This window comes from Lissotriton vulgaris, chromosome 2_2 (assembly GCF_964263255.1).
Source record: "Lissotriton vulgaris chromosome 2_2, aLisVul1.2, whole genome shotgun sequence".
In the NCBI taxonomy this organism is placed as follows: Eukaryota; Metazoa; Chordata; class Amphibia; order Caudata; family Salamandridae; genus Lissotriton; species Lissotriton vulgaris.
In genome coordinates this window covers 149,135,970-149,149,844 of record NC_141688.1, presented here as the reverse complement: position 1 = coordinate 149,149,844, position 13,875 = coordinate 149,135,970, and the positions used below count along the sequence as shown (strand labels likewise).

Below are 13,875 nucleotides of genomic sequence, written 5' to 3'. Positions count from 1 at the left end.
AATCTTTAAACTTCATCACTGTATACTAGTCTGTTTAATTCTGTGTTAGCGCACGTGCATCGGGATTCTGATGTTCAGAGTGGTTTTGTCTTGCTTGTTGGGTTTTATGAACGCACGGTTTCGCAGTGCCTAAAAGAAAAGGTTTGTACTGACTTCATCCAGCATTAAACACTAATTAAAGTTGCTACATTTCAATTTGAGTCTAATTGGGCTCCTACGGAAGCACTGTGCTACCATTGCAGTTTAATTGTTGGCATATATTGGGTGCATGCATGGCTACTTTTACAGTCCCTCTGTGATTTCCTGGTTCATTGGCTGCCTACGTGAACTGCTTGTTCAAACCTCATTTGTGTGATTAGCTAGCTTGTTGCAAGGATTCTGCTACTAAAACAGGAGCTAACTGCTATTCCAAGCCAACATTAAAAAATCGAAACAATCCTCAATTTGACCTTTGGGATTTGCAAATGTAGGTTAATCTTCTGGCTCATATAGCAGTTCCCTCCGAATCTACATTTGTTAATCACCGTTATGTTTCTCAATCTCAGCATTTGGCATTGTTTATTTATTAAGACCTAATCTCAGTAGACCCTACCAATGGATTATCAACACTTCTTATTAAGGAAACAAACATTTTCAAACTTCAAATATACATCGAAAAATAAACTCGTCCTTCAGCTATCATTGATGTCATGTAAAGTACTGCAACCTCTGCATCATACTTGACAGAGGACTCTCCATGAAACGTAAGGTCAATGTCATCTCCTCATCCTGCTTCCATATACTCTACATGCTCTGCAAACCTTGAACTGGCTCCCCATCAAAACCAGGTAGACGGTACCGCAGGCCCTCATCACCAATCGACATGGCAACGGCAACGCACTTTATGCAGGCACCACCACCGAACTTGTGAAAAGACTCCAGAAAATCCAGAACGCAGCTGCCTGACTGAGTTCAACCTGCCCAAGAGAACCCATATCACCCAGCACCTGTAAAACCTCCACTGGCTCCCGCTATTGAAGAGATGCCATTTCAGGCTCCTGACCCACACATACAAAGCCTTCCACAAGTAGGGACCCGCCTACTTGATCTACCGCCAGCACTTCCGCTGACCCTCCAGGAACTGCTGCCCTGCAAACCTCCCCCAGACCCCTTGCATATGCTGCTGCCATACCAGAGTATGCTCCATCTTCCATATCACAGCCAAAGCCTGGAACATCCTCCCCCTTCGGCCTGGTCTTTGCTGACCGACTTAAGGAAGGGGCTCAAAACCTGTCTCTTTGACTGAGACCAACTGCAAGCGCCAGGATACCCTCACGTGTGCAAAGCGGCAATCTACAAATATTACTAAATTGATTGATTGAGTACGTTTTATAATATTCGGGATGCACCATAAAATAGGTTCCACCATATAAAGGAAATTATTACTGAAGGTATTCTGCTCAGTCCAACCTTTATCTGTCCTTCACTTGTTTTTTGCTCACGGACCAGCTTAATAATCTTGTGCTGACATGGGATGGAGACATGAGCCTCAAACCTCATATTGACAATACCAATAAGAATGTTTGTTTTAAAATTGAGCATATGTGAATGATACTATGTTTTCTACCAACAGAAAGTCATAACAAGAAGTAGGAAAGCACATTGTTGAACCTGGCCCTTTCTGCATGGTTTCCTCAGTGGTTTTGCCTTTACCCTCCATTTATTTTGCTGAATTCACTTTGCTGGCCTTAGGACTCTGTGCACTTGCCACTGATAACCAATGCTAAAGTGCTTGTGCTCTCTCCTTTAAACATGGTAGAATTGGCTAACACCTATTTGGAAAATGTAATTTACTTATAAGTCACTAGTAAATTGAACTATGTGTACCCAGGGCCTGTAAATTAAATGCTACTAGTCTACTAGTGGGCCTTCAGCACTGATTGTGCCACCCACTTAAGTAGCCCTTTAAACATGTCTCCGGCCTGCCACTACAGGCTGTTAGGGAAGTTTTAAACTGCTATTTCGACTTTGCAAAATAAACAATTAGCCAGGCACAAACCTTCCTTTTTAATGCATGTAGGTCTCCCCTAGTGTAGGCCTGGACAGCCCTGAGGAAATAGTGCAGTGTATTTAAAAGATTGGACATGTACTTTTAAGTTTTATACATACATTGAAAGCTCCAAAATTCGTTTTTCCCTATTGCAAGGGCTTACTCTCCCATAGGACAACATTGGAGTTGCCTTTTACAAATAAAAAGCTGGAATTTACAAATGGGAACAGGTAGACAGTTCATGTTTGGTGTCTTTGGAATTGTAATGAAAAAGCATATCTTATGGTAAAGTCCGACTTTTAATTACAATTTTGAAAATGCCACATTTAGTAGGTTTCCATGTCCCTGCCTTGCCCATTTGGTGCCAGCAGTCTTTCTCAGGGTCACATGACTGGGTGAACATGACAGATGGCCTTTGTGTAATCCTCATAGACAGCCACACACAATAGAGAGCTTAGGTGTGACTGGATGGGCCATCACTGGTTGGATGAGAGGCGGAAACAAGTCACACCCCTACGTACTTTTGAAAAGGGTGTGTCCTGCCTCCACATAGGACTGCATACCCACTGTAGTTAGTCTGGAGCCAGGGCAGAGAAGACATGAAACCTGTGGGCTTCAAGGGAAACTTATAAAAGCTTCTCCCACTACAAAAGAAAAAACAGGTATAAATATTGGATCTCAAATCCCAACCCTTCAGTACAAATCTGGATCTGTGGATATCCTGCCAGGAAGAAGGAAGTAGGGCAGCTTTTCTGCTGAAAGGACTATCACTCTGCTTGAATGCTGCTCTGAAGGGCTCCTGCCCTGCAGTGATGACATGATGCCCTCTTGCCTGGGTAAAGAGGACTGGATCTCCAACTGTTGAACCCAGGACCCCAGAGGGACAGTTGGCTGGCCTCCTGACTTTCAGGGACGGAAGACTCCAACAACCTTGAACCTAGCACCTGGATTCTGCCATATGCGATTCACACCCTGCCAAGTGGTGCCACTCCAGTCCTGGACTCTCTGAAGTGGGCTTTGAGGTCGTCTGCCAGCATATCTGTAGACCAGCAGAACCAACACATCTCCTCTGCAGCATGGCACATTTCCAAGGAGAACCAATGCATCACCTCTGCTCTGAGCGTTCTTATTGATATAGTCTACAAAAATGTCAGTTGGGTAAAAGAGAATTCCTTTTATGCAATGACAGTTAAATGAAAAGACATTACTTTTTTAAGTTTGAATATAGAACTGGACACACCTCAATTATGCTTCAACGCATACATATATTTTATTTAGTAAGTACAGTGACGTTAACCTTGAATAGATGACATGGCGCGTTACTTTTGAACTTCATAATTGGACAGAGATCCTTCACTTTGTTGTTATTTATTCATTTGCGTAATGTGCGTCAGTCTATCATTGTTACATTATATATCACTATATGTCACATAAGTCACTGATACATTATATGTTTTTGTTCATGTTGTGTATGACAGCCATACTTACTAAATGAAATATATGTATATTTATATATATATATATATATATATATATATATATATATATATATATATATATATATATATATATATATATATATATATAACTGGAAGCATAATTGTGGTGTGTCCAGTTCTATATCCAGAGTAGAAAAAAAGTAATGCCTTTTCATTTAACTGTCATTTTTTAAAAGAAATTGTCTTTTACCCAACTGAACTTTTTGTAGACTATATCAACAATACCCAGGTACAGAGGGACATAGGGTTACCCCTTTGACTTTAATAGCGAGCATTCTTACAGTGCATACACTCCTCATAGACCTTGAAGCATGCATCGGAATTGTTACTGATCAAAGCTGCTGGATGCAGACCCTTGCATCTCAAACCTCTTGTTAATGGGAGCCTCGTCGATGACAGGTTCTCGCATTGCAGCCCCATAGCTCCTCGGAACCGATGTGTCACCTCAAGTGTGTGACACAACCTTGATGCTGGACAATGCATCGCAAGCCCTCATCAATGGGATCCTCGATAATAATTCAAGACCTGGCATCACTTCTCCGCAGCCCTTCAGAACCAACGCATCACAATGGCATACATCCCCAGACCAGAATATCATGACATCCCAGAACCAGGATCTAGAGTACTCTTGTTCAGCTGGCCTGAGTCCTTGTAGCTGGCCCTCACTACTTTGCCGTTAGCCTGAATTTGTGACTTTTTCCCGGTCTGGCGTGACCAGATATCTACTGTTGGTGCCTTGTGCTTTTTGGTGCTATTTAACTGAAATCTTTAAAACTGCATATCTCAGGTTCCACTGATTGGATTTTTGTCATTTTGGACTTGTTTTATTTATTTTTTAATTTAAAAAAAAAAAACTTTATTATAAAAGAAAGGAGTACAATTTTGAGCTACAACTATGGAGGCCGGTCAGTAGCAATAAATACCAAAAGCACAATGATACACAGCTCATCAGCCGACAACCCGAGGGCCCGGCAGCGATAACGCACGATAATATAGAGAACCTGTGGCGATAGGAGGATAAATAAAAGGTTTCACATTTTATATTTTATAAACAAACAGAAAAACAAAAAAGGTGTTCGAGGCGAAGACTATCCATTTTAGTGGCTGTCTCAAACGGTAGGCGGAGCAAGTTGGTCAAGGAGCAATTCAATGAAGGATGAGAGATCTTGAAGAGGGAGGGGGGCCGAGAGCAAAAAAATAAATCATACACAATAGGAAGCAAATAGCCTGAAACGCACGGTCATGGGGACAGGGGAATGTCGGAAGCTCATGTAAAAGTGGGGGTGCAAATCTCTCCTCAATACGAATTCCATTTGCCCCATATCCTTCTCCGCTTCTTGGGTCTGCCACGGGCAACATAAACAACTTTTTCTCTGAACATGCACCAGTCCATATTTTCTTTCCAAGTTGAGACTAAAGGTGCCCTTTGAGACCCCCACAATTGGGCAACGTCCCTCTATGCTATCATGTTGCCGAGGGTGGCCCATTGAGTCTGAGCAACACTGCAATCATTCTGCTCCCAGATGTTTAACAAACAGCGCCTGGCCTCAGGCAATAACGCAACACCCGTCACCTTTTCCATCACAGCATGCACTCGGTTCCAGAATACCGCAACATCCGGACATTCCCATATAATGTGGAGAAAGGTAGCAAGCATACCGCAACCACGCCTACGCAACCCATCCACGGAATAACCCATACACATCAGGTGTGGACCCGTGACATAGACACAGTGCAAAATCTTTTATTGCACAAGCCGGAGACGCGCCGGAATCGCGACCTCTTTAGGGGAGGATATCGCAGCCATGCCAGTCTTCATCGTCCAACTCCAGTCCATCGCTGGTCCAGGCCCCACTAAGCTGTACAAGGAGGTCCGAGCGATCATTGATGAGTTTTTTGTATATGAGAGAGATAGTGCTATCAGGGACATACCCGTCAAGCACTCTATCTTCCAGGGGAGAGGACTCCGGAATAGTAGTCCCGGCTGGGAAGACCGACTCAAGCGTGTGGCGGACTTGGATATATCGAAAGTGTTCCCTATCACTCAATTTATATTCCCGTTTGAGTTCATCGAAAGTCTTGACTCTGCTTTTGACCCAAAGATCACCGACCTTACTGATGCCAATGAGGTCGCATCTATCGAATCCCTTTGTCGTCCAAAGACTGCCCAGTCTCTCCGCAGCGTACAGAGGGGTTCCTCTAGTTAGCTTGTCCGACCACCCCGTGGCCGCGGTTGCACTACCCCACACTCGTACCGCCACCCCGGTGGGGCCCGTCAGATTCTTCCTGGCAGCTCTAGAGTAGAGCGCCCTATTATAGTCGCCCCCCAGTAGCTGCCATCTATCCATCTCGAATGCGGGATTCGGAACAGGACCGTACATGGCATGGTTAACTGCACTCAATTAGGATGCCCAATAATATCGTTTGATATCGGGCAACGCTATACCGCCATCGTACCAGGGCAAAGTCAATTTTGCCAATGCAATGCGAGGTCGCCCGCCCCACACCAGCTTCCTCTGGAGGCCCTCAATTTCGTGGAAATAACTGGCAGGCACCAAATCAAGCGTGTTTTGGATGGCGTACAGGAATCGGGGAAGAGACATCATCTTAAAGAGGGCCGCTCTCCCAACGGGGACAACGGCAAGCCACACCACGCCGCGACATCTGATCTAAGCCGGGCAAGCGGAGGAAGCAAATTTTGCTCGTATCATACTGCCGGGTCCAACGATATGTAGATCCCCAAATACTTAAAGCTGACGCACGAAACCAGTATCGGACAGACGCGGGGCAGGGGAGGCATTTCTCCTGTAAGAGAGTAGATACAGGACTTGGCCCAATTAATGACCAAGCCAGAATTTCTCCCGAAGGAACTCAAAACATCGAACAAGACTCCCAATGACTTACGAGGAGAAGTGAGGTACAACAATATATTGTCCGCATACAACGATATACGATCCTCGAAGTCAGGGGACCACCTAATGCCCTTGAGCGAGGGCTCCCATCGGAGCCACGCGGCAAGGGGTTCGAGGGCAAGCGCAAAGAGCAGCGGCGACAGAGGACAGCCCTGCCGCGTGCCTCTTCCGAGAACAAAGGGTTCCGAGGCCCTGCCGTTGACCACCACCTGGGCTAGCGGTTGCTCATATAGAAGCCTAACCCACCCAATGAAGTTAGGGCCGAAACCAAATTTCGCAAGGGCCGCCCACAAATATGGCCATTCCACCGTGTCGAAGGCCATCGAGGCATCCAGAGAAACCACGATGGCCGCTTCTTGCTATTACGCCGTGAAGACGGCGAAGGTTAAGCTCAGTGTTTCGATAGCCCTAGGTATGTGATATTTAGATCGTCTTATTACGCAAACAATGGCCCGTGGATTAATAGATAATCACATAAGTAGATAGGCCCCATAGGACATGATAAAAATAGGATAAATATCCAGGAGAACCTGTTAACTAAAAATAAGGTGATAACTGTTTTCTTTAACAATCTTTTTCCTATCCTTCCATATTTCTGCTATTCCACCTCACCGCTTTGAGAGAAAAGTTGTTTTGGGAAGGGGGGTCAAATAGGAAAATATTTGATGTGCTTCTAAACGAAGAGCTTGATATGTTTTTTAGTGGAAACTCATCAGACTGGGACATGCTATTGTACTATTTTTTATCAAATAAATTATATGAAATGTTGTGCAAACAGTTAAATTCCAATCAGAGAGACACTAGCAATAATGTGATCTCAAGTATCAATTCCTAACCAGAGTGATAACGATTTCTTAATGTAGTACCTCCTTGATAGAATGAATTTTCAACACCACTGCTATGTATATAAAAGATATAGATATGTCTTAATCTAAATGAATTGGAATAATTTGATCATGCAATCTTGGTATGACATCTACAATCTAATGTAGATATTAGAACTATAACACCCCATCAAATATGAAGAAGAACTAAAAAATGTTTTGTTCTCTCTAGAAACATTTGGCTGTATACAATCTTTGTCCTGATGAAGACACCACGACGTGTCGAAACGCGTTGACTGACAGACTACAGCTGCATTTGTACTAGATAGGATAGACATCTATGTTTCCTGTTCTTATCTTATATGTTCTATTTATTAATTATATCTGTTTTACTGTATCAATTGATCATGCACACAATTTATTTGTGAATTTAATTCTTTTTATTAAAACCTACGATTTTTGATATCATTTTGTTTGTGGTGTTATAGTTTAACTGTTCCATGGTACATTTTTCTGTTTTGACATAGCTAATGTGTTGCTCATAAGATAGCCTGGGTTGTTTCCTTCAAATTGTTTGATTTTCCCTGACCCAGGATCTTTATCCTTACCAGGGGGCCCTTGTTACTTCACAAAAATTTCTACCCACGGTGATCCGTGTGGGGCTTTAACTTGTTACTTTTAACTTTTCATTATGGAGGTTTACTAAAGCACAGTAAGTTTGACCCATCTGTTATATTCCCCACACTTGCCCTCTTATCTTATTCCTCTCCTTTCTTACTATCTTTTTCTATTTCTCTCTCCTGTATATTAATTATAGAACTTGCAATCCTTCATTTCAACTGATGGCCCAATTTCAGACCTTTGGGTTTTCAGATGATGACTTTGCCACTTTGGTAGGCACTAGTGCATCATTTGGAAATGGCTCCACGAGTAATCCCCATAACAATAGTGACACAAGTAAACTATCAAATCTTCAAAAGAAATTGATTAGGATAGAAGCCCATGGGGAATTTATGTTGAATTATTTAAAGCATGGCATAATCCCACTAGGACTGAGAGTCAGGAACATCCCGGGTCTGTTCGTTGATATTAAAACTTTTCTTAATAAATGGAGTATGATAGCGACACGCTGCTCCAGAGACTTAATGATTCTAATAATATCTACGTCCAAGGAATTAGCAGCAGAGATAAGAAAGGAAATTGAAGAACTAGAGGACAAGTTAAAAAAATCAACTACAATAGAAGAGGCAAATAAACAACTTGATATAATAAAAAAAGACATAACCTCTTTCTCAGATTACCTTATAAAAAGAAAAGAAGAAAAGTTTGCCAAAGATAAAAGGTTCTACAGTTTGGAACGCACATACCCATATATTGTAGAAGGTTATTTCAACTCAGATTATCAACAGGGCACACCCAGATACGATACCCAACATAGGATCAATACTTTCTCTGATTCTTCAGATCCAGAATCAGAAGAAGAAAATAGTATGGGCTATCACGATGAGAGACCTTTTGACCCAAGAAACAATCAAAGAGGTAACCGCCAACCTTTTTTAGGGAACAGAGGGGGGAGAGGGGGCCGGAGAAGAGTAAGATTCCAGAACCCCCCAAGAGGCCACTATCAGACCCGTCAGTATGCCCAGGAACCCCAGCAATACTTGGAAACAAGAAGCAAGCAGTATTGGAGGAACGGGATGTAATCCCGATATTCAATCTATCCTCTCATGATCTATCTCAGTCAGACCTCTCTATTTTGTCCAAGGGTCTGTCCTTTGTCCCCCATGCCCAAGTGAATGTCTTCGAATTATATCGAGACATTCACGCTTTCTTCCGTAAGATTAGGCTAAAAAGATTTTTTACAGACAATGACCCCCTAACACTGGAAAACGTATCTCCAAACATAGTATCCCTACCATCCACATTTACACCCACCCTGGAACAGGTAGGTCCTGATATAGCGATTTTTGAAAAAGCGGTATTGAATAAACTTGACCAAACTTTAAGGTTCATCCCCAAACCAAAATATAACATTACAAAAGAAGAGCATAACTCTATAATCGGTTTGAAAAATGATGAAACCATTACGGTTAAGAGCAGCGATAAGGGGGGAGGAATAGTCCTAATCGACACAGCAATATATGAAACAAAAATGCTGGAGATGCTAAATGACCAGACGTTTTATAAAAAGATAAACTTGGACCCCACAGAAAGGATAGTGAGAACCATCAACAAAATAACCAACAAAGCCCTTATTGCAGGAATCATTAACAGAAAAGAATTCGAATTTTTAAATAAATCAGATAAAAAGATATCGTGCATATATGGACTACCTAAAGTCCATAAGAATCAGGAAGATCCACCTTATCGTCCTATTGTATCTACAATAGGAACCCCTTTAGAAGCGATCTCTAAGTACATAGACAACATACTTCGTCCATACATCTCCCTGTCACCCTCCTATATCAAAGATACGGGTGAAATAATAAAAAAAGTTGAAAACCTACAATTTAATCCGCAGAATGAGATCCTAGTAACTCTTGATATTGAGTCTTTATATAGCAACATTCCTCAAACAGGAGCCATAGAAACAACAATGTGGTTCATTGAGAAACACCAGATTCCATGCTGTAGTAATTTTATAAAAGAATGCCTAACCCTGGTACTAAAAGAAAACTTCTTTGAATTTGGAGAACATCGTTTCCTCCAAACGAAGGGAGTCAGCATGGGAGCCTCTATGGCTCCTTCCATAGCCAATATATATATGACTGCATTTGAAGCCAAACACATCTTCAATGAGATGGCCCCCTTTTTCGAGTCTGTTTCCCATTGGTTCCGCTACATAGATGATATCTTCTTTGTGTGGACCAATGGGGAACAGACTCTAGAGGAATTCCTCTTGTGGCTAAACGCGGCAGATGAAAATTTGCGTTTTACAGCCCACACCAACAGAAACAAGGTGGAGTTCCTTGATATCTACATTAAGAATAATGAAGGTGCTCTGGAAGTGGATCTTTATACCAAGCCGACCGCCAGGAACACCTTGTTACACTTCAAAAGTTTCCACCCGCAATGTCAGAAAAATAGCATCCCTTTTTCCCAATTCCTTAGAGTCCGGCGCAATTGCACCAACCTAAGGGACTTCGATTTACAATCAGAGAGCATGAAAAGGAAATTTATTCAAAGAGGCTATCCTCACCGTCTAGTCAGAGATGCATATAAAAGGGCAAGGTGCTACGATAGAGATGCCCTTTTAAATTCCCAAAAGTCAAGAGCAGATCCAAAACTGGTCTGTATAACTAAACACTCAACTCTCGACGCAACTATCAGACAGGTAATCAATTCCAACTGGCATCTGCTCAATCTCGATAGGACTCAACCAAAGATGGCGAAACCTATGTACGCACACCGACGAAATAAGAATCTTAAGGACGAAATTGTGCGTTCTAGGTTCTCTAAAACGACAGGACTTCCTCCTTTTGTACAAAGATCTTTTGAAAGTAAGAATCCAGTGAAAGGTACCTCGAGTTGCGGATCATGTAAATCCTGCAATAGTATCCATAAAGGAGAAACCATGACATTTAATAATGTCAGAATACAAGCGAAGGACTTATGGACTTGCAACACGCAAAATGTAGTTTATTTAATTACATGCCCTTGTAATTCAGGATATGTTGGGGAAACAGCAAGAGCTATAAAGACCAGACTTACTGAACATAGATCAGCAATTAAAACAAAAAAGATCACAGCACCATTAGTAAACCACTTTTTAGATTTTAGACACTCCCCTGAAGAAATAAAATGGCGCATTCTAGAAAAGATACACACACCAAATAACTTAGGAGGTGACAAAATAAGAATGAAACGGGAAATATTCGGGATTTTCACGCTTAATACATTCGAAAATGGGTTAAATTAAGAATGTCCCAGGGAAAATGCTATACTATAAACAATCGCCTCTTTGCTCTGATCACCCGAATTAACTTTAAGATACTGGAAATTTTTAAATATTATTTTACAGACCCTCTTCTGTCAAAATGTGACTATCAGGGAAAGACTGAGCTCACCCAAAGAAATAAGAATCTGGCTCTACTTCCTTTCAGATTGGCATATATTTACCAATTCTTGAGACATTTTGTTACAAAATAATGAAACTTGGGTTTAATTCTACAGAATTATCGTTCTCTGCCCTCCTGCTACATAAACAAATAATAGAAACCAAGAAGGTTATCACTATATACCTTATTTGGTCTAATATAAAAGAAAGTAAGTCCTTTATACTATCATTCCAGCTTTAACCACGTGTTTTTGCTGTATATGGATAGAAAAGAAAGTCCCACTACAGCTTTAAATAGAGGCGTTCCTACACAAAGATGATGTCACGTTTACATCACATAAAATCCTAGCGCAGGGCAGTTAACTAATCCCTCCTTTTTTACGAGCCAGCTGTTCCCTGTTTGAATTGAGTCGAGAGCGGACGCCTTGCAGGTAAGATCGTTCCCCGCGAGCTCGTGTAGCCTATAGTACTGCCTCTCCTTGCCTGCAAGATTAACATTCCGCCCGTTTTGTTTAAACCTCCAGAGTTTCGGAAAGGGAAACTAAATCCGGAATCGAGGTTTTACCTTTGCGCTTCTAAACAACACTGCTGTTTTTAGGCGATACAGACCTTCGGCGGTTACGCGCCACAACGACAGGGCTCCTCGCAAGCAGAGCTTTTAAAGAAAAATAAATAATGAAAGGTATGAATCGGTGCGATCTTTACAAACCAGATAAAACGTGGGAATTAGTCCTCTATTCAGCGTGTCAATCGATTCCTTGCTAAACGTAATAGGTTTAAACACTAATTGGCGCCCCCCTCTCTCTCATTTTTCAAAGCAGAATACTAACGGTGTTTGAGCCCACGACGCCTTACATACCTTGGCTACAGGGACAACGGGTTCCATTGCACTACCCTGAAAACTTTTCAGTGGTGAGAAACAATTTGTCTGTGCACTAATATGTATACTTTAATAAAATGACAAGATAGATGGTATTTGACTAAAATATTATATTCCCTCAACAGGATATACTTGTTTTTAAGAGGAGGAATTTAAAAAAAAAAAAAAGAATAATTGGTACACAAGAAGTGAGAAGGGAGCAGTGAAATCTGGCTAAACAGGTATATAAGTAAACCTTGATAAATATACCATAATGACATTTATAAGCCATAGAAAGTGCTTAGGGAAAACAGTAAAGTTTCCGATTAATGTCTAAAGTTTGACTGAATCTTTTTTCAGATTTCACATGCCGAAAAAATATAGATTTATTTGAGGTGCCTCACTTTGCGTGGACGCTTATTGGAAGTTTTGAAACAACAAACCATTTCCCATCAGGTAACTCTAACAGGGGTAAACTTGCAACCCTATTTCTAGCCCTAGGTATGTGATATTTAGATCGTCTTATTACGCAAACAATGGCCCGTGGATTAATAGATAATCACATAAGTAGATAGGCCCCATAGGACATGATAAAAATAGGATAAATATCCAGGAGAACCTGTTAACTAAAAATAAGGTGATAACTGTTTTCTTTAACAATCTTTTTCCTATCCTTCCATATTTCTGCTATTCCACCTCACCGCTTTGAGAGAAAAGTTGTTTTGGGAAGGGGGGTCAAATAGGAAAATATTTGATGTGCTTCTAAACGAAGAGCTTGATATGTTTTTTAGTGGAAACTCATCAGACTGGGACATGCTATTGTACTATTTTTTATCAAATAAATTATATGAAATGTTGTGCAAACAGTTAAATTCCAATCAGAGAGACACTAGCAATAATGTGATCTCAAGTATCAATTCCTAACCAGAGTGATAACGATTTCTTAATGTAGTACCTCCTTGATAGAATGAATTTTCAACACCACTGCTATGTATATAAAAGATATAGATATGTCTTAATCTAAATGAATTGGAATAATTTGATCATGCAATCTTGGTATGACATCTACAATCTAATGTAGATATTAGAACTATAACACCCCATCAAATATGAAGAAGAACTAAAAAATGTTTTGTTCTCTCTAGAAACATTTGGCTGTATACAATCTTTGTCCTGATGAAGACACCACGACGTGTCGAAACGCGTTGACTGACAGACTACAGCTGCATTTGTACTAGATAGGATAGACATCTATGTTTCCTGTTTTTATCTTATATGTTCTATTTATTAATTATATCTGTTTTACTGTATCAATTGATCATGCACACAATTTATTTGTGAATTTAATTCTTTTTATTAAAACCTACGATTTTTGATATCATTTTGTTTGTGGTGTTATAGTTTAACTGTTCCATGGTACATTTTTCTGTTTTGACATAGCTAATGTGTTGCTCATAAGATAGCCTGGGTTGTTTCCTTCAAATTGTTCGATGGGGAGTGAACCCAGACTGATCCGGGTGTATCAAGTCGCTAACCACCGTTATCAGCCGATCCGCCGAAAGCTTCGCCAAGAACTTGGGTTCTACGTCATAAAGGGAAATCGGCCGGTACGATGAACATTGTTTGCAGGGCTTTCCATCTTTATGGATGACTACAATGGACGCCAGTCTCTGATCCCGGGGTGGGGACTCTTGA

At 41.1% G+C, this 13,875-nt stretch overlaps 1 protein-coding gene across 1 annotated transcript in view; it reads left to right on the top strand.

The window, feature by feature from the left end:
* The window catches only part of LOC147729167 (uncharacterized), a 66,531-nt gene that overhangs the window by 18,966 nt on the left and 33,690 nt on the right, over positions 1–13,875 (top strand). The window contains exon 2 of the mRNA XM_086959802.1: positions 8,138–8,803. Coding sequence (XP_086815928.1) covers positions 8,138–8,803 — 666 coding nt within the window. The remainder of the gene's footprint in view (positions 1–8,137; positions 8,804–13,875) is intronic.